The sequence below is a fragment of the Trichosurus vulpecula genome, assembly GCF_011100635.1.
Source record: "Trichosurus vulpecula isolate mTriVul1 chromosome X unlocalized genomic scaffold, mTriVul1.pri SUPER_X_unloc_2, whole genome shotgun sequence".
In the NCBI taxonomy this organism is placed as follows: Eukaryota; Metazoa; Chordata; class Mammalia; order Diprotodontia; family Phalangeridae; genus Trichosurus; species Trichosurus vulpecula.
In genome coordinates, this window is record NW_023494378.1 from 1,590,594 (window position 1) to 1,616,611 (window position 26,018).

The following is a 26,018-nucleotide window of genomic DNA, read 5'->3' on the forward strand; positions in this document are numbered from 1 at the left end:
GAGCTGGACTACTGAAGAAATCTGAGCACCACATAATTGATGCTTTAGAATTGTGATGCTGGAGAAAGCTTTTAAGAGTCCCGTGGACAACAAGGAAATCAAATCAGTTAATACTTAAAGAAATTAATTCAAGTTATTCGCTGGAAGGCCAAATAGTGAAGCTGAAGTTTAAATAACCTGGCCATATAATGAGAAGACAGGACTCACTGGAAAAGACCCTGATGTTGGTAAGGATTGAAGACAAAAGGAAAAGAAGACAGTGGAGGATGAGATGGATAGTGTCAATGAACATCAATTTGGATAGACTTTGAGAGATAGTGGAAGATAGGAGGGTCTGGCATGCTGTGGTCCATGGAGTCATGAAGAGTCAAACATGACTTAAAACCTGAACAACAAATTAGATAGCTTTGTTTTTTTTCTTCTGAAAATTGCCTGTTTATATCTCTTGACTATCACTTGGGGAATGGCTCTTTTTTTAAATAAATTTGACTTAGTTCAATACTCAGTATATATTTGAGAAATGAATTTGCTGTAAAATTTTTTGATATTACTTCATTGTCTATGGTCCCTTTGAGTAAAATGTAGTTTTCCTGATTCTTTCTTTTAATTAAGCCCTATTTTTGCTTCCATGTTTCTGTTTTGAGGACTTGAAAGGGGGAAAGAGGATGGATAATAGGATGGATAAAGTAGAAAGGAGGGTAAGTGAAATAATTTCTGCTAACTGGGGTGCATGAGAAGTGTCCAAACATGTGCCTCAAGACCATTGGTGTGGGACTATCTCCTTATAGGTGGAGATGAAGGCCCTGCCCTGAAAGAGGAGTGGACAGAGTTGTTGAGGGCCAAGAGAGCTTTGGCTAGTCTCTCTTTGGGACTCTAAGAGTTTTCTTTAGATTTCTTTAGATACTAATTGACTACCAGTTGATTTCTAGCTCGGAGAGAGGAGGTGAATGAAGCCAACCTCCCTTCAGGTTGCTGAAGGGAGAATAAGACTCAGAAAACTTGAGAGGTCTCCATCATGCCCCTATTCCCAGGTTGCCACACTGCAGACTGCAGGGAGTTTCCCCTTGGCTGAGATCCAGGACCTTTCTCTTGGTTGGGCTGAGTTACCCTGCTCCCAATAGGAGAGTTCCTTCACTCTGTATTGTCCATTATATCCTCCTATGCACAGCATACCTTCTCTAATTTCTCTTTTGCTATGATTTGGATAAATGACTTTTCCTTGCTATTCTCTATGTATGTTCATTGTGGAACTGGCATTAGGTGGGTAAGGGGTTGGTCCAATGAAAAGAGATCAGAAGTTAGATGGAACCAATCATATCCCCTAGATAAACAACATTTAAGGATGCGGATAGATATGTTTCTAGCCTGGTACCCCCTCTCTCTGAGGAGAAAAGAGTGGTGGCCTCCAGCTCCAAACTCCTGCTGGCAGATTGTTTCCCTCAGAGAAGGGTAGAGAGAGAAGAGGTGGGAGATGCTTCTTCTGCCTCCTTTAGAGCCACTCAAGAACGGCACCCTCTCTACACACCTAGAGTGTCACTATACATGTGGGGCCCACTACTCTCATTAGTCAGTTCAACTTCATTGTTATCTGAAATAGACAAACTGAACCCATATATCAAATTCAACTTGGAAACCCTGAGGGATAGATGGGGTGGAAGGAGGAAATAGCTTAGTGAAGCAAATTTTCTGATCCTGATCTTTAAATGAAAAGTGAAAGCTAAGGTCAATGGGGGAAGGGCTGAACAGATTATCACCTGTAAGAAGTGAGACACTAACTGATGCAAAGTGAACGGAGCAGAATCAGGGGCGCTATGGATACAAACTAATGAATGAACTCTGATCAATGGCAGCCCACCCTGTGCTCTAGCTCCTGACAGAGAAGGGATGGACACAAGGTGCAGAAAGACACTGAGCAATTTGGACTTAGCCATTCACTGGGTGTATTTGTTTTGTTTGACTGTGCTGACATTCTTTAATTGGGCAGAGGGGAAGGGGGAGATAGAGATGCAGATAAAAGAAGGCCATTGAATTTTTTTTAATGCACTGAAGAAAATAAAAGGAAGTTCAGAAGGGAGCAGACAGGCCGGACAGTTTTGAGAGTCACATGTGGAAATGCAGTAAGAAATATATTTATAGTTTCACATGCAATCTTCCTGGGTGTCGAAGTTCAAAATAAAAATAAAAACGATTTTTTCCAAATGCTTGTTGAATTGAACTGAATCTTGCTAGCCAATAGAACAAGGGTGCTGGACTTAATGGCCTCAGAAGCCCTTTCCAGTTCTAGACCTACGGTTCTATGAGAAACTCAAGAAAATGAAACAACCACAACTAGGAAGAAACAGGAATCGGAGGGTGGGGCCCAGAGAGAATGGGGGCAGGGAAGCCAGAGCTCACTTCCTGCCTGGGGAGCCCCACTTAGCTCCTTCCCAGCAGGTCTCAACCACTTGAAGCATTGCAAGCCTGTAGGTAGCTCTAGCCATCATCAGCCAGTCGCACACAACAAGAATTGTGCCCTCTAGGACCAAGCCCGGCCGCCATCTCTGTCACACTGACAGATCTATAGCTACTGTGTTCCCACCACCACCACCTTTTGCAAGGCCTGGTACAAATAGTGCCGGCATAGAGTTAAGAGAACTCAGTCCGAATCCTGCCTGCCAGTCCCTAGCTGGAGAACCCTGGACAAGCAAGTCACTTTATTCCTCTACGTAAGTTTCCTTATCTGTAAAATAGAGATAAGACCTGAAAGAAGTACTTGCCAGGAGGGTTGTGAAGGTCCCAGGAATCATCATTTATGAATGTAAACCTTAATGACCAACTTAGTCAACCAAATAAATGCAACCCACATTTCTTCAGCACCAAACCCCCAAGACGGCACTGCAGATACAAACCAAAAAGTGGACTTGTCTTCAAGGGGTAAGTCTATTGTAGGTCAGGTACTATTACCAAAATTCACCAGGGAAAACATCTCCTGTTCTTAGGATCACAGATTTAGAGCTGAAAGGAGCTTGGAAAACATCTAATCAAAACTCTCATTGATGTTAATATTGGGACCCAAGAGAGGGCTTCAAATCAAGAGGAGAACCTCTTCAGTGTGCCACACCAAGTTCCTTCAACCAATCCTCAGATAATAGTGTAGGAGTTGATGACAAGTTTCTATCTGCTTAAGGGTTTACAAAGTACTTTCTTTGAAACAACCTTCTGAGAGAGGCAGTGGAAGCATTTATTATCTCCATTAGTCTCAGAGAAGCCTAGCAACCTTCAAAAGCAAAGAACCACAACTCCCTGGCAGGCACAGCTCCAACTTACTTCAATAAGGCACAAAGGCAAGAGAAGAGAGGCCTCTGTTGGCAAGGCAAAAGATTAGGAAAAAGGAAGTGAGAGCAGAGGTCTACTAGGCTTGAGTGAGGATTTGTCTCTCTCACTTCTTCCCCAGACAACCAGAATCCAGCAGATGCTTCCTGAAGGGTCAGAACACATGGCAAACTGGGATAGAGGCTGTTTGAAGAACCCCAATTCCACATGACTCAGAGCAAATGCCTGACAAGTTGCTCTCCTACTGACTGGCTTTTAATAGTTTCCAATAGCTAGGGTGGTCACCTGAGGTGCTGAATTAAACCCATCTGCGTTTGGGTCAGTCTCCGAAGTATCTCCCTGGGTACAGAGAATAGCCAGCAAGATGGCAGCCTCCACTGAAAGTTCCGATTGGCAGCAGGGCCGGCTTATCCCCTCTGCCCACAGAGTTAAGGCTAGGTTCCTGGCTCAATTCTCAAAGAAATTTACCCCTCCCTGAAAGAGTATTTATCAGTACATACTCTATTTTACTCTGTATGCACCTAGTTATTTACATGTTGCCTCCCCTATTAAATCAGAGATGAATTCAGTTCAACAAACATTTATTAAGTGCCTACTCTTTGTCAGACACTGTGCTAAATTCATCAAGAACAGGGACTGTTCATTGTACGCTCAGCTCTTACTACAGCGCTTGGCACAAAGGGAGACCTTGATACATGCTGATTGGTTGGTTCCCATTTTCCTCCCCATATCTATGTACCAGTGCCTGGTACATAGTAGGCATTTAATAAATATTTACTGACCATTGACTGATTGTCTAAACAAGGAATGACCTGAACAAACAAGTTAAAACAAGTATACTCAATCTCCTAATTTGACTATCCATCAAGATTTGCAATCTCTGGGAGCTTCCAGCAAAGCCTCCATTCTAGAAGGCCATGCAGAATTCCCTTTCTCCTTCCCATCAATGCTGCCTTCTTTTCAGTAAGCATCATGCCCAAAAGGAAATTCGACAAGCAGTTATCTGGTGCCTACTAGAAGAGGGCAAGCAAACACTAGGATGCTGGCCTCCAGTCTGGAAGTCCTAGGTTCAAGTCCCACCTAGGCAGGTAAGTTCCAGACCTTCTCAGAGCATGGAAGCTAAGGACCAAAACTAAATAATCCTTACCCTCAGGAAGCTTACATTTTACTAGGGAGAAAGGACTTGTCAACTAAGACAATGTAGGGCAATTTCAGGAGGGGAGAGAAAGAAGGAACAATCATAGTTTTCCAAGCAGTCTTTGAATAATAAGGAGATCCATTTTAGAGTTGGAAGGGACCTCCAAAGGTCATCTTGCTCACCAGCTTCCTCTCACAGATGAGGAAAAGGAGATCAGAAATGTGAACTGACTTGCCCAAGGTCACAGATTTGCCACAGGCCTCAGTGACTCCAAGATCAGTGTACCATCCACTATACCAAGGCAGCCTCAAGTTCAACCTCAAATTCCTGGGCACACAGTGTCTGTAGTACATAGAAGGCAATTAATAAATGTTTACTGACTATCGACTGATTGTCTAAACAAGGAACGATTGGAACAAACAAGTACATTCAATCTCCTAATTTGACTATCCATCAAGATTAGCAGTCCCTGGGAGTTCCCAGCAAAGTCTAATCCACAAAGCCCAAGGAGAGCTTTGAAGTGAATAGGTCACATTGGTTAATAAAGGAAAGCCATAAAGTTACTAGGCAGGGCAGGGCTGCCCCAGGGGCCATAAAAAGAGGAAAAGACTGCTGAGTACTTTCTAACTTCTGGCTGCCATTCCATTTCAAATGGAGCTTGCTCAAACCCTGGAGTCAGATATTTTCCTGGAGATAAGGAGCAGTCTTAGTGGACTGGTTCCTTCTGGGAGAAGGGTCAGGTGCTACCCTGCTGGCCAAAGGTGAGCAACCCACAGCCTGGTGTCTCTAGGGAAAGAAGGAAATGCAGGCCCTGGTGATATGAGCTAAGAATATGGGAAGATGCAAAAACTTTTTTTTTTGTTGCTTTTTGTTGTTGAACATCTGTTTTTAAAACTTTGAGTTCCAAATTCTCTCCCCTCTTCCCTTCCCACCCACCCTCCCTAATAAGTCAAGAAATTCAACCTAGGCCACATGTGTATCATTATGTATAACCCTTCCACAATACTCATGTGGTGAAAGACTAACTACATTTTGCTCCTTCCCAACCCATCCCCCTTTATTGAATTTTCTCCCTTGACCCTGTCCCCTTTCCAAAGTGTTTGTTTTTGATTACCTCCACCCCCATCTGCCCTCTCCTCCATGATCCCCCCCCCTTTTTTTATCTTCTTCCCTCTTCTTTCCTGTGGGGTAAGATACCCAATTGAGTATGTATGGTATTCCCTCCTCAGGCAAAATTTGATGAGAAAATAAGATACACAGGCAATGGGGCATAGAAATATATCTTGCCCTACAAGAAAGGAAGGGAAAAGGGGATGGGAGGGGAGTTGGGTGACAGAAGGGAGGGCTGACTGGGGAACAGGGCAACCAGAATATACGCCATCTTGGAGGGGGGGGAGGGTAGAAATGGGGAGAAAATTTGTAATTCAAACTCTTGTGAAAATCAATGCTGAAAACTAAATATGTTAAATAAATAAATTAAAAAAAAAAGAATATGGGAAGAGAACCAAGAAAGTTACAGCAGTCCCCTCCATCAGGTGGCTCCTGCCTCCTGATGCCCAATCTTACCAGTGCAGGGCCCTTGGGAAGCTTCCAATTCTCGTTTCTTCCAAACTGAGATTTTTCTAAGATTCTAAGCCGCAAGTACACTCCAAGCTCTTTAACGCCAACTATGCTATCTCATTTCCAATTTTATTAAATACTGCCCTTAATTAAATAATATAAAATTAAATAATTTTAATTTAATTAAAATAATTAAATTACATAAATTAATTTATATGTTATATTATATCTTATATCATAATTATATAATATATTGCATATATCATATATTATATCATATCATATTAATAAAATAATTACATTATATAAATTAAATAATATAAAATTTAAAAACAACTAAGTGTTGCCCTTCATGGGGCAGCTAGGTGATGCAGTAGATTAGAGCACCAGGCCTGGAGTCGGGAAGACCTGCGTTCAAACTTGGCCTCAAACTCTAGCTGTGTGACCCTGGGCAAGTTACTTAACCTTGTTTGCTTCAGCTTTTTCATCGGTAAAATGAGCTGGAGAAGGAGAATGCAAACCACTCCAGTACCTTTACCAAGAAAACCCCAAATGGGGTCACAAAGAGTTGAACACGATTGAAACATCTGAACAACAATTGCCCTTCATGGGCTTGACTCTCCAACCAAACTGGACTTTTTGCTGCCCATTTCTGAGCCTTTGCTTATGCTGTACCCAGTCCCTTGTCACTTTTCCCTCTTAGGATTCCTAGTTTCCAGGGCAGCTAGGTGGTGCAGTGAATAGAGCACTGGCCCTGGAGTCAGGAGGACCTGAGTTCAAATCCGGCCTCAGACACTTCACACAGTTACTAGCCGTGTGACCTTGGGCAAGTCGCTTAACCCCAATGACCTTGCCTTCCCCCCTCCAAAAAAAAATTCCTCGCTTCCTGTTCGCCCCAGTTCACATCGCCTATATCCTGATCCCTCCCGCCCCCTCAGCTGCTGCTAGAACCTTCCAGAAATGACTCATATATGTAAACATGTCATCTCTCCAATAGAATAGAAGCTCCTTGAAGGAAAAGACTGTTTCCTTTTGGCCTTGGTATCCCCAATGCCTGACATGTAGTAGGTGCTTAATGAATACTTCAATTGACTATTGGCAAATAAAATATCAATGAAAAATAGTGACGTCCTGAGGATGTCTATTAGCAAGGCAACTTTCATGATGGCTGATTTCCAGTAAAGGGGAAACATAAGGGGAGAGGAAATCTTACCTGTTCCATTTGACTCAGCAGAACTGGGATGAAGTGGATAAGTTCTAGGCTTTCCCAGCCTGGGAGACCCTCCTCATGTGACTACCCTACCCATAGAATCATAAGCTCCTAGCTCTAGAGTTAGACGGGACAACAGAGCAAACTCATGTCACTTACATTTTAAAAAATGCCTTCAGTCGACTAATTGTATCAGTTTCATTATACATCCCAACGAATCACAAAGGTCAAAGTCCAAATGGTAAGCCTACCAAGCTTGGAGTGGAATCCCACACCCTGTGAATTCTGTAGGCCAGAACTTTGCCTTCAACTGGAGTTCTTCCTGGTTCAGGCCAATTTGCAAACAGTCCCCTGGAACGCTCCCCTCCCTCCCCCTCCCCCCTTTCAGTGCTTAGGGTTTGGCCAGAGATCCACCCCAGCAGCCTGATTATGCAGAAATAGAAGGGGTTGGGAAAGCGAGCTTCTCTTCTCTTCCCATTTCTCAGGAAGTCTCTCTAAGACTGGTGTCAGGAAGACCACAGGAAGGGGAGCCAGGCTTCAGAAAGAGACAGATCCTAGACAGCTAATAAATATTAAATAAGTTAAATAATGGGGCAGCTAGGTGGCGCAGTGAGTAGAGCACCGGCCCTGGAGTCAGGAGGACCTGAGTTCAAATCCGGCCTCAGACACTTAACACACTTACTAGCTGTGTGACCTTGGGCAAGTCACTTAACCCCAATTGCCCTGCCAAAAAGCAAAAAAAAAAAATAAGTTAAATAACTAATAATAAAGAGATAGAGACCTTGGAAGAGAATTGAGATGTCTTTTATCTTTTAGTACTACCCCTTCGTTTCATATATAAGGAAACTGAGGCACAGAGAGGGGGTTGAGGGATTGGCCCAGGTCCCACAGGAGTGTAAACCCAGCTTCTTTACACTGTACTTCACATAGTTAGGTGGCACCTCGAGGTAAGGCTTCATTGGGCAGGAATCCAGCTGGAGGAGGCTAAGGTTCTTCCTACAAAATCTACAAATCCCCCCCCCCAAAAAAAACTCACCAAAATCCAAAATCTACAAATTCTTTGCAACTTTAGACAAGCACAGTCCAGTTTTTTCCCTCCCAGGAGAGATGGAGATTTAAGAATCCCCCTTCATCCCATCCTGGTACTAGTAATACTACAAATATTAATTGGTAGAGCCCCACTCGTTTTGCAAAGCACATTGTCACCTGATTTCTCAACTTCAAGAGGTGCAGGTATTATCACCTCCTTTTACAGATGAAGAAACCAGCGCACAGTAAGGGTAAGTGACTTGGACCTGGTCACCTGGCTAGGCAGCTGACCTAGGACTCTAACCCATTTTGCCTGCCTCCCAGCCAAGCACCCTTCCCACACTTTGCTCTCCCTTCCTCAATCACCTAAACATTTCTTCCCCAGGCCAGAATTAGCCAAGGGGGATGGGAGGCGGGGCACTGAAGGGAATCATCAGGAAGGAGAAGCAGCTCATTAGTTTCTACCTTCCCTTCCCTACCTACCCAGAGGACTGGAGCCACCCCAACCGAGTACTATTATTTGAGAAGTAGGAGGGACCTCAGATATCAGCCAAACTGACTTCACAATCTAAGCTTGAGTGTTATCTCCCTAACCCAGGCTTAAGAAAATCTCACCAAATCAAATGATCCTTCTATCCCGACTGCCAGATCCTGGCTGCTGCTGTCATTCCCTAGGCACACAGCTTTACTGAAACCCAGTCCCCATAAGCAGAGGGGAGAATTGGGCAGTCAGGTGAGCCGGCATAGATGGGCAGAGGTTCACGAAGGGACATAGCGGCAGAAAGGTCCAGAAGGAAAGCAAAGGACTATCTAACCACTAGAGTTTTCAATGCTGCATCCCATTTTTTGGTCCCTATCCATCTGTTCCTTGGCCTGTGAGGAGCTGTTGGCAAGAATTCTGGGAAGGGTCTCTCCAAGAAGCTTTAGTGAGATTCATTGGATGGCCGTACAGTTTGCAATATGCCATGCAAATAATCACGTTCCAGGAGATCCCCAAGCACAGCTGAGCAGAGACAGGCAGCTAGGGACCAGGGGGAAGGAGCTGAGTTGTAGTCATATGATATCAAAGCAAGTAGCCTAGGTCCAGAACGCCGCCCCCTCCCCCCCCCCCCCCCCCCCGCAGGCCCACTGTAATCTCTATTTGTGGCATTACAGCTGGAATGCCATATTTTCTTTTTTCCTTTTTTTAAAAATATTTTCTTTTTTTGTTTTTCCCCAGTTACATGTAACAACATTTTTCAACACTCGTTTTTAAAACTTTGAGTTCCAAATTCTCTCTCTCCTCCCTCCCCACCCACCTCCAATTGAGAAGGCAAGCAGTACAATATAGGTTATATATGTGCAGTCACGCAAAACACATCCATGTTGTGAAAGAAAATACAGACAAAAATAAAAAACTCAAGAAAAATAAAGTTTTAGAAACAGTATGCTTCCATCTATATTCAAACACCATCAGTTCTTTCTCTGGGGACAGATAGCTTTTTTCATCCTAAGTCCTTCAGAGTTGTCTGAGATCGCTGTATTGCTGAGAATAACTAAGTCGTTCACAACTGAATAGCAATATTGCTATCACTTTGTACACAGTACACAGATTTCACTTTGCATCAGCCCATGCAAGTCCTTTCAGGTTTTCCTGAGAGCATCCTGCTCGTCATTTCTAATAGCCTCCATCATAATCACATATCACAACCTATTCAACCATTCCCCAATAGATGGGCATCCCCTCAATTTCTAACTCTTTGCCCCAGAAATGAGCTGCTATAAATATTTCTGTATATATTGGGCCTTTCCCTTTTTGTTTTTATCTCTTTTGGGATACAGATCTAGGAGTGGTATTGCTAGGTATGCATGGTTTCATAGCCCTCTGGGCATAGTTCCAAACTGCTCTACAGAATGGCTGAATCAGTTCACAACCTGGAACACAAGGAGATGAGTGACCGGGATGGGAAGGGGACTCAAAGCCATCAGAGAATCTGTAGAGGGACAGAAGATGCTTAGCCTAGAAGGGAGTATGTGTGTGGGAGAGACAAAAACCCTTGCTCCAGCATCATGAAAGGAGCCTTGAGGGCCAGAGTCAGGACCAGTGGCTGGAAGCTCTGTGGAAGAGACAGACTTTGCCTCGATATGTGAGAAAACATCCTATTAGAAAATGGAATGTACAGCCCAGTTATGCAGTGAACTCTCCGTGACTGGAGAAGCTCAAAGCAGAGGCCACTGGGGGGTCAATGGCTTTAGAGTTCAAAGAGCTGGACTCAAGGTTTAGCTCTACCCAGTGCCAACTCAGGGAAGCCATCTAATAGCTCTGAGCATCAGTCTTCACTGGAAAAAAAAAATAGGGCTACTCCTACTCACACAATCCACTTCACAGACTTGTTACAGAGAAAAAAGGAAATGCCAACTGTCAAGTGCCATGTAAAGTGGGGACACTTTAGTGGTCAAGTCACTTTCATTTCTGTGCCCCAGTTCTCTCATCGATAAAATGGGAAGAACACTTGTCCTGAGAAATGAGGCTCAAAAAGCATAAACTGTCTAGCCCTGGAAAATACTCAGAAGATCCTGATAGAGAGATGATGGCCTCAAAATACACACTGACTCATTTTCTTCTGCACATGACTGATATAAGAATTTGTTTTGCTCAACTATACATATTTGTAACGAAGATTTTGTTTTTGTTGCCTTTTCAGTGAAAGGAGAGAAAAGAGCAAAGATGGATCTTTGTTTTGTTTTGAAACTCAATTTTTTTTTAATCCTGAAGAAAACCTGCAGGAGATCCTGGGTTCCAGTCCTGCCTTTGCGACCTTGGGTAATATCCACTCTGGATCTCCATTTCCTCCTCTATCAAATGAAGGAATCGGCCAAGCTGGCCCCTGAGCTCTATCGCTACCACTCAATCTCCAGGCCTTTTAGGTCTGTAAAATCCATGGTGTGGTAGAAATAGTTCATGGTTTGGCTGTCCTTTACTGACTGTGTGACCTTGGGCAAGTTATTTCTACTCCCTAGGCCTCAGTTTCCTCCTCTATAAAATGAGGAAAATTGGCTAAGATGGCCCCTGAGCTCCTTTTCCCGCTCTGACTGCTGATGCCCCTCATTCTATGGAATCCTGTTCTCTTCATTACAAGGGGCTTCCCTGTATGGACAGGAGTTAGGCCTAGTGCTTTTGGTGTCCCATTGGGTTCTAATGTTTTGGGACCCTGGTCAGCATAGGAACCTAATCAGTAGCTTCCAAGGTCACAAAGAACCCAGCCCAGACTTAAGCACGGCTTCTCTTTGGCTTTCAAGGATGGCCACTCCATGTCTGCCTAGGGGACGGTGGTCTCCACCCTCCTTTTCCTGTCAGGCCACCTTCTGTCCCAACTGGCATTTCTACTGGGGTGGTCCATGACTATCAGCTATTTATTAAGCATGCCATTCTGGACCAGGGAAGATAAGAGGTCTTCTCTGCCCCACTGGCCTAAGCACACAGCTGGGATCCTAGTCAGCAAAGTGACTGTGCCTGGAGTTTCCCACTTTTCTCTGCCTGCCCAGTAAGCAGAGTAGAATCCCTTGAAGGGAGCTGCTGCTGTTATTTTTGCCACAGGGTTAGCCTTCCTTCCGTCGTGCACACGTGAAGGTTCAGATGCAGACGTCAGTCTATTTCCAAATTGGCCAGAGCCCTGGCTGTCTGTGGGGAGGGGGTGACTCATGACCGGCTGGTAAGAAATGGTCGTGTAACCCACTCTCCAAACCAAGGCAGGGAAGCAGACCCACTTTGTGGAAACTCAATCCTGCTTATTTCATCTGAAGAAATAGGAGGTTGAACTAGGGACCCTTGGCTCTCTACTATTTATTTCTACCACCAGAGCACTGCCCCAGAGGAGGTCTCCCCAGACTTCAACACACCCCCCACCCGCACTCGTGAGGAAGAAAAAGATGGCTGAGGTCTGAGCCCAGAGGAACAGGAGGGTAGGGGTGGAGAAGGGAGGGGGCATCATGACTGCGGAAGTCAGGCCAGGGAGAAAAATCTCCGTCTCCTCTTCCCCTCCACCCCCCCACCCCAGCTTCTAACTGCAGAGCTCAGCCCAGAGTGCGTGCTGTGAACAGCCGCACCACGAAAGAAGGGACACAACACGCCCCCCCCCCTCCCCCGGCGTCCCCAGCCGCCTCAGGTGCAAAGCGACTCAGCCCTCTCCGCCGCCCCCCACCCGGAGCGCCCCGCAGCCCCTCTCCAAGGGGCGCCCTCGCTGCCCTCCCGCCCGGAGTTCCCCAGCGCGCTCCGTTACCGCCCTACTAGCAGGCAGAGAGCCTCCAGGGCCCGGCCGCCGCCACGCACGGGGACGCCACGGGCGCCTAGCTCGCACCCTGGCGGCCCCGCGATGCCCTCGCGGGCCCTGCACGGCCCCGACCCGGAGCGCCACTCGCTCCCACCGGCCCGCAGCCCCCAACAGCGCCCCGTGCTCCAGCCTTCCCGAAGCTTCTCCACTCACCTCGGGCTTGGTGCGGTTCTGCAGCAAGTGCTCCAGGTAGAGGTCGGACAGGGCCGTCCGCATGCTGCTCACACTCTCCCTCCGGCTCGACTTGAGCGTCATTTCGGGCCAAAAGGGAGCCTGCCCGGAGCCCGGCACCGCCGAAGATGCGACCGGGCACTGACTGACTGACTGATCGGCCGCCGCTGCCGTTGCCGCCGCCGCCACCAGGCAACCGCCAGGAGCCCAGCGATCCCGGAGGGAGATCGAGATGAGCCGGGGAGGGAGATAGAGGGAGACTGGGAGACAGGAGAGAGAGAAAGAGACGGAGAGATGGAGAGAGACGCGGAGAGAGAGAAGGGCGGAGGAGGCGGGGGCGGGGGTGGGGGAAGAGGGAGGAGCCACGGCGCCACGGACGCCGACGGGGGGCCGGCGGCCCGCAGAGCACCCGGCTCCCACAGCCCGCCCCCGCCGCCGGGGGCCCCGCCCCCAGGCCTGGCTCCACCCCCCGGGCCTCCCAGTCAGTCCTTCGGAGCCGGAGAGAGGCCCCGCCCCCGGGGCTGAAGCGCCCAGCCGGGAAGAGGGCCCGCCCCCAAGTCTGGCTCCGCCCCCAGGCCGCCCAGTCAGCCGCGCGGAGCAGAGGAGAGGCCACGTCAGCCCGGGCTGGTTCAGCGCAGCCTGCGGAGCTCCATGCAGCTCGGGCCGATGCGGTGGGAAGCCGAGTCTGCGCCTTCCCCTGCGCCGCGGGGGCCGCCCCTGTCCCCCTTGCTCCGCCCCAGACCCCAGCCCTCCCCCCAGCCGGTGCAGGGCCACCCGCCTCGGCCCTGGCCCTTCCCTTCATTTCCCCTCCCTCCTGCCAAGCCCGCCCTGGAGGCTGCAGTGGGATGCAAGGGCAAGGGAGACGACACCAGGGAATGGCCATTAGGGCACACAGCAGGAAAGGGATCTTGAAGGCGGCCACCGGCATGCGGAGCCAACGCGATCCGTACTGGGACGGAGCTCCCCGAATTCCGTCTCTAACCAAGCCTTGCTTCACACCGGCCAGCCCTTTCAGTTTCAGCTGGCCGGCTACCTCCAGCCCTTCTAACGCTTACTTTGGGAAAGGAAAATTACATTGAGAAAGCTTTCTCCTATTCCCCTTTCGCCTATCCTCTTTTCCTCTGTCCCCCTTTCCCCCATCCTAGTTGAAAGCAACAGCAAAGTGTAGATGCCCGCAAACATACACTAGGAAATACTTGCTCAAGCACACTATGAGGAAAGGAAACTCATTGAAGAAGTAGAAAAAAAAAATTCCAAAGACCATTGTCCAAACGGTGCTGGGTGGTTGGCTTCGATGCCCTCTCAGGCCTAAACGTTGGGGTCTGGCTGATTACAAGACCTGGCTGAACCCTGACAATTTATGGACCCCTTAAATCCCTGGGCTGGCCACTACTGGGCAATGGGGCCTCTCCACAGAATAATTTGCACTACTACTCTATTAAAAAAAAAAAAGAATGGTAGCTAAAGGCTAATGCCAGCCCAACAAGTATAGATTCATAAGCAATACCAAGGATCTAGAAAGGCAAAGTGGCTAAGAGGGCCCTGTGTCTGTCAGTCACTCAACATTTATTAAGCACCTGCTATGTGCCAGGCACTGTGCTAAGCTCTGGGGATACAAAGAAAGGCAAAAGATAGTCCCTGCCCTCAAGGAGTCCACAATCTAATTGGGGAGACACCAAAAAAGCTATAGACAGGATATATAGCGAATAATTAAGAAAGAAGGCACTAGGATTAAAAGATGTTGGAAAAGATTTCCTGTAGAAGATGGGAAATTTGGTTGGGGGTTAAAGGAAGCCCAGAAGGTTAATAATTGGAATAGAGGAGAGAGAGTATTCCAGGCATGGGGGACATCCAGAGAAAATGCCTGGAGTTGGGAGATGGAATGTCTTGTTCAGGAAACAGCAAAGAGACCAGTATCACTTGATCAAAGAATACATAGGGGTGGAGAGAGGGGAAGGTTTTGAAGAGCTTTGAACACCTAACAGAGGACTTTATATTTGATGACGAAAGTGATGGGGAGTTTATTGAATAGGAGGATGAATGGACTTGAGCTTTAGAAAAATCATTTTGGTGGCCGAATGAAGGATGGTCTGGAGCAGGGAGAGACTTGAGGCAGACAGACCCACCAGCAGACATTCAGTAATTCAGGTCTGTGGTGATTAGAGCCTGCACTAGGGTGGTAGCAATGTCAGAACAGAGAAGGGGGCATATTCAAGAGATGCTATAAAGGTGAAATAGAGAAGCTTTGGCAACAGCCTAGATGGAGGAGGTGGAGATATAGTGAGAAGTTGAGGAAGACAACTAGGTTGTGAACCTGAGGGACACACACCCTGAGGGACCAGGATCCAGGGAGGAGGGTGGTGTCTCAACAGTGATAGGGAAGTTTGGAAGGGTCCTCTTCCAAAGGGTTTAAGGCGAAAGATAACGGGTTCAGTTTGGATCATGTTGAGTTTCAGATGTCTACTAGAAATCCAGTTCCAGACACTTGAAAGGCAGTTGGAAATGCAAGACTGGAGGTCTGAGGAGAGATTGGGACAGAATAGGTAGATTTGAGAATCATCAGCATAAAGACGGTCATTAAATCCACGGAAGCTGATGAGAGTACCAAGTGAAGTAGTCTAGAAGGAGAATAGAAGACCCAGGACCAAGCCCTGAGGGACACCTGCAGTTAGAGGGCATGATCTGGAGGAGGATCCTACAAAGGACACAGAAGGAGCAGTCAGATAGGCAGGAGGAGAACCAGGAGAGAACAGGTGTCCTGAAAACCTAGAGAGATGAGAGTATCAAGGAGGAGAAAATGGTCAACATTGTCAAAGGCTGCAGAGCAGTCAAGGAGAATGAGGATTGAGGAAATGCCATTGAATTTGGCAACTAAGAGATGAATGAATGAAGCATTTATCATTGGAAACTTTGGGGAGAGCAGTTTCAGTGAAATGATGAGGTCAAAAGCCAGACTTAAAAGAGCCAGGGACTCCGCAATACCACTTCTAGGGCTGTATCCCAAAAATATCATACAAATGGGGAAAAGACCCACATGTACAAAAATATTCATAGCAGCTCTTTTTGTGGTGGCCAAGAATTGGAAATCGAAGGGATGCCCATCGATTGGGGAACGACTGGACAAGTTGTGGTATGTGAATGTAATGGAATACTATTGTGCTATAAGAAATGATGAACAGGCAGACTTCAGAAAAACCTGGAAAGACTTATATGAACTGATGCTGAGTGAAGTGAGCAGAACCAGAACATCTTACACAGAAACAGCCACATTGTACGATGACTGACTTTGATAGACTTAGCCCTTCTCAGCAATGCAAGGACCTAAAACAATTCCAAAAGACTCATGATGGAAAATGCCATCCACATCCAGAGAAAGAACTATAGAGTCTGAATGCAGATCGAAACAGACTATTTTCCTTTTTTATTTTGTTTTGTTTTATGTTTTTCTTTCCCATGGTTACCCCCATTCATTCTAATTCTTCTATACAACATGACTAATGTGAAAATATGTTTAATAGGAATGTATATGTAGAGCCTATATCAGATTGCATGCAGTCTTGGGGAGGGGGAGGGGAGGGAGGAGGAGAAAATTTAAAACTTATGGAAGTGAATGTTGAAAACTGAAAATAAATAAATAAAAGAGCCAGGGCCAAGATGGCAGATTAGAAACAATCCAGCTGAACTCTCTCAACATTCCCCTCTAAGCAACTTTAAAATAATGCCTCAAATCAAATTTTGGAGTGGCAGAGTGAGACATTGTCCAGCCTAAGAAAACTTAGGCAGTCAGCAGGAGAAATTTGTGACACCAGGATGGAAGCTTGTCATGCAGCAATAGCAAGGCCACAGCAGCAACTTTGGGAGCTCACAGCCAGAGGTGGCAAATAAAATCACAGGGGATCCTTTTCTGGCACTGGATACAGCTGGTGCTGATTGGCAATTATGTTACCCATACATAGTTCTGAATCACAGTTCCAGGTCAGAGAGAAGTGCTGGAGGTCAGTCACAGGGGAGCAGGGGTCCTAGTTGAAGTGCCAAGGCAAAGAGAGCACTGGTCCTTGTGATCGCAGGAAACCCTTTTGCTCCCACTGGCCTCTAGTGATCTGCTCGTATATTCTTTTCAATAGTATTTTCCACAAAGTTCCCTGTGCAATACATGAGTGGTTTTGTTAACATGGATAAAGCAAAGGAGCTCAGTAATGAACTACTTTGGAGACACAATTCACAACAGCAATACAAGCACAAGTTCCTACTACAATACGACCAACAAGAGAATTACCACATTTATTAAAATTTCCTTCCACCCGACCTCAAGGGAGGTGAAGAGTCAATGGTAGAAGAACTGGCTTTCTGAACTTAATTAATTACAGGCTAGCTAAAATTCTGAACTAAGTTCAGAGATAAAGAAACATGACTTGGTCAATTTTACAACACATTGGGGGTGATACAGAATGGTATTAGAATAATCTGATTTTCTCAATTTCCCCCTTTTTTTCAGTGGGAGACTTGTCAAAATTTTCCATGACTGGTTAATGTATGGGGCGGGGGGGGGGGGGGAGGTGCGGGACACCAAAACACCTCAAACCTCGCAGTTGCGATCTAAAGTTTTTACATGCCACATTAGAATCATTTACGTTTGACATATATGTGTTCTTCTGATCTTGTTGCTTTCTCAAAATTTTCCACTCCAGCCAATTAATTCCAATTCCCCTTAGGAGGATCAGATGCTATTAAAGATCTAATCCTATATATAAAAATATAGGTAACTACATTCTTTGCAAGTACATGCTTTCCACCCCTAGGTTCAATGGTTATGTAAATGATTTTACTTACAAGAGATTGACTGTACTCCAATTGTAACAAAAGTCCTGGGATGGGATGTGTAGATACATTAAGTAATTAATTCCCAATTGTATACAGACTTATATCAAATAAGTTGTCTGTAGTAAAGCATGTTCAGTTACTTGCTGTGCCCAACTCTTCGTGACTTGACTTGGGGTTTTCTTGACAAAGATACTGGAGTGGCCATTTGCTTCTTAAGCTCAATTTACAGATGAAGAAACTGAGGTAAATAGGGTGAAGTGATTTGAATTCAGGAAGATGAGTCTTCCTGACTTGAGGTTCAGTGCTCTATCCACTCTACCAATGAGTTGTTAATCATATTCCAATGGAATAGACATTACACAAATATTACTGTCCATTGAGATAACTGATTGCAATGAAACTATCCCTTAAAACAAAACAGAAGAGGTTTCTGACTTTAATCTCACAAATTAATAGATTCATATCTTTGTTTCGTAAGCTTTTTTTTTCTTTGTCCAATTATTCCCATTGCATTCTGAAAGAATAAAATACTTCGGGGACTTAATCTTATACATTACTACGTAAATATTAGCAGGCAAATGACAAGCCCAAGCACTAATTTACTTAGCTGTTTGGGATGTGGAATGACTACACATTTCAGATTGAAAACAGTAAGATTTTACATAATTGCATCGTGCTCATCTCTTTTACTGAAATTTTCTATAAAAGGAAAAAGGGACGTGATTATAACAGCATCAATACTGGTCCTCTAGGTCCACAGATACCCAAAGTGGGCAATACTGCCCCTGGGGGGGTGCTGAAACAATCCAGGGGAGTAGTAGTAGCCTCAGGTGCAATTGGGGAGCATTGAATAAAAATAAGGGGTAGTAGAAGTATAAAGAGAGAAGAGAAGAAAATTTTGAAAAACCATTAGTATATATTTCATCTGTTGTGTAACAGAGTCAAAGTTGTAGTGATTGCAGTATTTTCCAAATAAACACACAAAATGCAAGTTATAATGGATCAGTGGTCAAGTCCGCCAACAGGTCTTAATAAGCAAGTGTTGGCAAGAGAGTATGTTGCGCATTGTTGGGAAGTACAGCATGCATCAGCAGGAATATCTGCATGTGATGACTTGTTTACAATATAATACTATATGGTTACATGACATAATATTATATCATCAAAATTTCAATGCAGGAAAAAACCCACAAACTTCCAATAGATTATTAAATTTAAGATGTATCATTTTAAAAAATATTTTATATTTTTTGAAATGATGCAAATTTAAAAAAAAAACCTTTAAAGGGTTAAAGTACTTTTCCAGGAGGGTGCTGAGTAATTTTCTTTTGAGGGGGCAGTAGGCGCAATAAGTTTGGGAACCTCTGGTCTAAGGGCACAGAATGACTCAACACAGGTATGGCAGGATCCTTAACATCCTTAACTCTGTTTGATTTCAAGTAAGAGTCACAGTCAAATTTTTGGAACAGCCAATCATGCAATAATAATTTTTCTACCTTTACAGGGTATCATAGCTAGACTCAGGATTAATCAGATGGGAAGCATTCCTGTTCAATAGAAAGTAACATAATTGGGAAAACCGAGTCAAAAGGATCCTATCCTCAGCTATGCCGAGGTTGTCCCCTCTATTCCCCACCCACCCAAACAAACATCCACAGCTGAAACAGTTCAAGATGGCACTCCATTCCCTCTTATCAGCTTGTGGCATTTCTCTTGAATGGTGGATTTATGACTTAATGATTCATTGGACAATCATACCTGAATTCAAAATTTAGAACAATGTCAATTATGGTCTCAAAAGATTTTACCTCAAATAGCAAGTTTCGCCAATCACAGCTTAAGGCTAGATATAGCTATTATTACTCTCATGGTGTTGCAATAAACAATAAAAGTTTACCAGGACTCAGAGACACACACAAAAAATTCACTTAACATCCTTTCCCCACACAGCAATTACCAGTTTCCCCCCCTTTTCCCATACTTTTTCCAGTCCTTGCCGAGTCTCATCACTCAGTTATGGGCCTGACTGGCAGGATCTTTCCCAAGCTATTGAAGCTTATCTATCTGGGAGTTCTCAGAAAGGCTCAGGCTTGTTCTTCTTGCTCCCTTAAATAAGTTTCTCTTTTTGTAGGGTGGAAGAAAGACAATTCTTAAAATTCAAATTTAACATAATCTATTTTTTAAATGGGTAAGAGTCATATATTTTACAGCAAAATTTCAAGACATATACCAATTTAAAAAGTTATTTTTAAATTGATCAATACTTAACTGTTCTAATCAAACCCATTTATTTCTTGGTTGTCTTCTGATGTACACAAACCTTTTCTCCTTTTCGTGAACCAGGAAAGAGCTAATAATAAATAGTCAGGTAATTTCTAAGTGCCATATCTAAATTTTTTTTCCTTTACTTTGAAACTTCACTGACACCACCCTCAAACCTGCCTCATTATAATCAGTGAAAGTGAACTTTCTTTCCTAGCTGTAAAACAATAAATCTGTCATTGGGGAAGAGAAGGCTCTTAATTCCCTTAAAACAAATTCTAAAGAATGTTAACCCAAAACTTGCTGGAATATTTTTAGCATTTATAAAATCATCAAAACCACAATTTAGAGATCCACAGTAGAGAATTTATGTTTTAGTCTCAAACTCACTTTGGCCAACTAAATGTCTCCAAATACCACACTATATATACAGAGAGACACACAAACACAAAGACATGGAACTTCTAAGAAATTGCTACCCTTTTCTCCCATCTCCCAACGTAAACTGAGCGTTCTCCTTAAAGGAAGAGAACCTTCCCCTGGAAATAATACAGTGGTTCTCTTTGGAGAATGAAAATTCTCCAAGGCTTTAAACCCGAGGCTTTTTAAGCCTTTCCCACAAGGCTCTCTTTGGGGAACCAAAAAAGTTCTCCAAAGCTTTAAAGTAAGGCTTCAATTCTTCAAGGCTTTAAACAAAATCTAAGACACTCCCCTAGGTAAACCTAGGGTCTCTCCATGGGGAATCAAAAAAGATTCTCCAAGGAAGTACCTGAAGGGATTTTTCAGGTTACTCATCATACTTAACACAAATAGCACTCCAAACAGGCACAAAGACAAAAAGCAGCAGCTTTTCCCAACAAAGGACACCTACCTTAAGCTCAGAGCCAGCCACGAAAATTTTCTTCTGAACTTAGCTTAAAGCCCTTCAAAATGGCATTTGTCTTCTTTCGTATTCTGATCAGACTTTTTTTTTAAACCAATCATATCCCAAATAATCCTTGCTTTGCTGAATTTTTTCTTCCCCTGTCTCTCTCCTGTCCATCCTCTGATCTGGCTGTACTCAGAAAGGGAGAGAGGGAGGGAGAGAGAAAGAGATGCTCTCCTTGTTTTCTTTTTCTCTATACCATTCTGTCTCCTCCTCCCCAAGCATTCCTAGTCATGCCCATCTTTTACCTCAAAGGTATTCCATTCTTCGTCCTAGGATACAGAGGGAAATTGCTATTTCAAAGCTTCTCTTAACAGTGCTGAAAGTTTCATGTTTGCCTAAGCTACAAATCTTCCATTAAGCAACACAAACAGCCAAGCCAGCATGCTGCAAGCCTGTCAAGCAGCACACACTGATCAGCATTTTCCAAGCATACCTGTATTGAGATAATCAAGGAAACTACATTTTTCTAAAAGGTACCATAGACAATGAAGCAATATAAAAAAAATTTAAGCAAGCTTCTCTGATAAAGGCCTCATTCTTCAAATATATACTTAATGTAGAACTGAGACAAATTTATAAAAATAATAGCCATTCCCCAATTGACAAATTGCCAAAGGATATAAACAGGCAGTTTTCAGAAGAAGAAATCAAAGCTATCTATAGTCATATAAAAAAAATGTTCTAAATCACTATTGATTAGAGAAGTGCAAATTAAAACAATGCTGAGACCTATCAGAGATGGCAAATGCTGGAGAAGCTCAAGAGAAGAGGATAGTGTAAGACTGACCTCACCAAGGAGTCAAGATGAGGATAAAGGAGAGAGTGGCTAGTTCAGAGGTAACAGCCTAATAAACTGTTGGTGAAGTAGTTAACTGGTTCAAATATTCTGGAGAACAATTTGGAACTATGCCCAAAGGTGCATACCCTTTGACCCTGAAATACTACTACTACTACTAAGTCCACATCTCAAAAAGATCAAAGAAAAAGGAAAAGAACCTATATGTATAAAAATGTTTATGGCAGCTCTTTTTGTGGTGGCAAAGAATTGTAAAATCGAGAGAATGCTCATCAGTTGGGGAATGGCTGAACAAGTTATGACATATGATTGTAATGGAATACTATTATACTGTGGGAGATGATTTCAGAAAAACATGGCAAGACCTATATGAACTGATTCAAAGTAAAGTGAGAAGAACTGGGAGATCATTGTGCACATTAACAGCAATGTTGTAATGATGATCAACTGTGAAAGACTTGGCTTCTCTGATCAATACAATAATCCAAGACAATTCCGAAGGATTCATGATGAAAAAATGCTCTCCACCTCCAGAGAGAGAACTGATGAGCTCTGACTGCAAATTGAAGTATGATTTTCTTACTTTCTTTATTTTTCCTTTTTAAAAAAATGGCTAATATGAAAATATGTTTTACATGATTTCACATATACAACTGATATATTGTTTGCCTTCTCAGTAGGTGGGGGAGGAGGTGGGAGGCAGGGAGAGAATTTGGAACTCAAAATTTAAAGAGAAAAAAATGTTAAAAATAAATATTTTTTTTCTAAAAGAAAAAAGCCAGGTTAAGAAGAGAGTGAAAGGAGAGATAGTGGAAATATCTATTGTAAAAGGTCTTCTCAAGGAGTTTAGACACAAAGGGCAGAAGAGATATGGGATGATAGTTATTGGGGATGTAAAGATCAAGTCAGGGCTTTTTGAGGATGGAGAAGACATGGGTATGTTTATAGGCAGTATAGCCAGGAGGCAGAGATTGAAGATAAGTGATAGCGTTGTGGTGACAGGGGGCAACTTTCAAGAGGAGATAGGATAGAAACGAATTGCTTGAGCAGGTAGAGGGGTTAGCCTTGGTAAGGAATTAGGCCACTTCATCATGTGAGACGGGTCAAGGAGGAGATGGTAGTAGAAGGCATCTGAGTGATAGGAGATGAAGAAGAGTGGAGAGAAGGAGGGAGCTCACAGCAAATGGCCTCAAAATTTTTTCAGTAGAATATGAGGCAAAGGTCTCAGCTTGGCTGGGGGCTGGGGGGCAGGGGGAGGGCAGCGGTGGTGAGTCATGGGAAGTTTGAGGAGGGAATAAAAAGATTTGGAAGAGTGAGTTGATAAAGGAGGCAAAAGTAGCTTTGCTTGGCAGCAGTGAGGGACTAGTTGAGGTCCTGTAACATAAATTTGTTTTGGACCCAATCACAATGATTTCATGATTTTCTCTACCTTCATTCAGTGGTACATGTGTATGTGGAGGAAAGGCAGTACGTGGTAGAAGTGATCTAAGGCTGAGGCTTGGTAGGGTGCATTCAGCAAAATGATGTGGGGGCCAAGGACTCAAGAGAAGAGGACAGTGTAAGGCTGACATCACCAAGGGGTCAAGATGGGGATAAAGGAGAGAGTGGCTAGTTCAAAGGTGATAGCCTGGGTGAGAATTGAGAGATCAAGAGATTGAAGGTTGAAGAGTAAGGTTTGTTAAGGGAAAGCAGGGAGAGGGAGAAAGCCAATGGAGTACAATCAGATAAGGGAATTAGGGGATTCGTGAACATGGAGGTGACATATTTGTGGGTGATGGCAAGATCAAGGGTATGCCCATCATTGTGTGTGGCAGAGGTAGGATGGAGGTCATAGGAAGTGAAGAGGTTGAGGAACTGAGTCATTAGGCCAGCCATTAGTCCAGTCACTGGTCCAGCCCCTACATTTGGCAGAGAAGAAAACTCAGGAAGGTGGGGAAGAGGGAGAGAGGAATCTAGTTGTCTGAAGTTCTACTGCAAGCAACTTGCCAGGTCTTGAACTAGTCTCCTGACTCCTAGGCCTGTGGGCTTCTTCTTTGTATATTTATAGGAAGTATATTTGCCACCTAACGTCAAATAAATAATTATTATCATTATTCCTAACTATTTATGTAGCACCTGCTATGTGCCCGACACTGTGCTAAGCATTTAATAGATATTATCTCCCCTGGAAGGTAGGTGCTAATGGGAATATTAATGCCCATTTTACAGATGGAGAAACTAAGGCAAACAGAGGTTAAGTGACTTGACCAGGGCCATACAGCTAATATGTCTCTAGGGTCAGATTTGAACTCAGACCTGACTCTAGGCACAGTAGTCTCTCCACTGTGCCACCTAGCTGTCCCTAGGCACACCAGATGGACCATTCATTAAGATAGCTATTCCCCAGGGAAAGTGATACTTTGGCCTATGTGTAGAAACTCCGGTCTTCGACATCTTCAGCAGGGCAGTTGCTCTGCTGAGAGCAGTTTGACGTTTAGGAGAGCTTTCTATACATTACCTCATCTGAGCCTCACAACAACCCTGGGAGGTAGGCACTATGCCATGGCTATTATTATCTCATGGGTGAGTGTCAGATTCTCAGAGGGAAAGTGACTGCCAATAGCCACGCCACTGTCAGGATCAGAGAGGAGATTGTACCCTAAGTCACAAAACCAGAAACTGCAAGCTGGAAGGGACCTCTAAAGCTAGGCCAACCCCCTTGTTTTCTGGAAGAGGTAAGGTTATTTGCCCTGGGTTACCTGGGCAGCAAGAGGCAAAGCTGGGATTTGAACCCAGCTCCCAACTGGTCTCCAAATTCACCATGCTTTGCATTGTACCACGCTGGGGGAACATCACTCATGGCCCTATACTCTACTGCTCCAGGACCCTCAGGAAGATGACCATTTTGTCCAAAAAGATTCCAGAGCACCAAGAGAAGTCCAGATCTAGTGAGTTCTATGTAGCATTCAGGGAGTCCTTGGGAATAGCCTCGCTTCCTGCCCAGTGTTCACAGTCATTCTCCCGGGAAGCAGCCCCTGTGGAGGTGCAGCCTGGCCACTGCTCCTGTGGTGCTACGGCCCCAGCTACTGAAGACCCAGAAAGGAAAATTCTTGGCACCAAAATCTTGGCCCTATCAAATGGTTCAACATCAGAAACTGATGTCATTTTATCAGTGGAAATAACATTAAAGAGACTTGGCCATCTGCTTAGCCACTGCACCCTGAGGCTTTTCCAGCTGACTTGTAACTGAAACCTTCCCTGTGTATTGTCTCCCCCATGAGATTGTGAGCTGCTGGAGAACAGGGACTGGCTAACTTCTATTTGTACCCCCAGCAGTTAGTGCAGTGTCATGCACATAGAAGGCACTTAATAAATGCTTTTCTTTCTTTTAATCATTCATATAGTCATGGCCTTCCCAGCAGTGAGCTACCACAAAATACAAGAATTTCTGAGTTAGAAAGGCTTTCCAAAGCCATCTGGACCAATTGACCTGGACAGGAATCTCTTGGCCACTATTACTGACAAGTGAACGTCTTCCCTTTGCTTGAAGGTCTCAGGCTTATACAGGCCAAAATGGGGTTCAAGGACTGCCCATAGGCCATGAAAAGGGCCTCTTACAACATGGAAAGTTTTAAAAGAACACCTAGAAATATTAAAATTAAATAGCAGAAATGATAGCGAATGTTGCTTCCTAAGGAAAAGAATGAGAATGAGGAGGCAAATGGAGCCTTCAGGGAACTTCTTATAATAAATTTTGTTTTATTTTGTTTTGTTTTTGGAGGGGGAAGGCAAGGTAATTGCAGTTGTGATGTGCCCAAGGTTACACAGCTAGTAAGTGTCAATTGTCAGGTCCTCCTGACTCTGGGGCTGGTACTCTATTCACTGCGTCACTTAGCTGCTCCTTCGGGGGATCTTCTAAAGGGGTCTTCTGGGATGCTCTGAGGTTCTCGGCCTTGCTTCTTTATCACACAGAAAGGAGTGGCATTGCTTTTCCTGATACACACACATGTATTACTGGTGAGGTGGAAAGCATGCTGGAGATCAAACCAAGAAGGCCTGAGTTTGAATGTGGCCTCTTCTGTTTACTAGCTTTGTGATCCTATACAAGTCACTTTGCCTCCCCAGCCCTCAGTTTCTTCATCTGTAAAATGGAGCTAGTAATAGCACCTACCTTCCAGAGTTGTTGTGACAGTCACATGAGGTCATGTCTACAAGCCACTCTATAGACCTCAGAAGGGCAGAGAAATAGCAGCTCTCATTCAACTCATCTGGGCATTTTTCTCCCTTCCTTCTCAAGTTCAAGCAATAATCTCATGTCTCAGATCAATGCCATCTGACTTAACAAAGCCCAGGAAAGCCTACAAAATGTTATCATACTTTCAAGCACCTCAAATGGGACCAGGTAAATGCTTCACCATGACAAAAAGAGATGGGCATTCCATTTTTCCATGCCCAGAGTTTTAGCTCATAGGATCCTAGATCTAGAGTTGGGAGGAACTTTC

General features: G+C 44.4%; 1 protein-coding gene across 1 annotated transcript in view; it reads right to left on the reverse strand.

The window, feature by feature from the left end:
* Positions 1-13,063, reverse strand: part of MPP1 (membrane palmitoylated protein 1) — a 72,741-nt gene extending 59,678 nt beyond the window's left edge. The window contains exon 1 of the mRNA XM_036740558.1: positions 12,713-13,063. Coding sequence (XP_036596453.1) covers positions 12,713-12,814 — 102 coding nt within the window. The 5' untranslated portion in view covers positions 12,815-13,063. The remainder of the gene's footprint in view (positions 1-12,712) is intronic.
* Between the last annotated feature and the right edge of the window lie 12,955 nt (positions 13,064-26,018).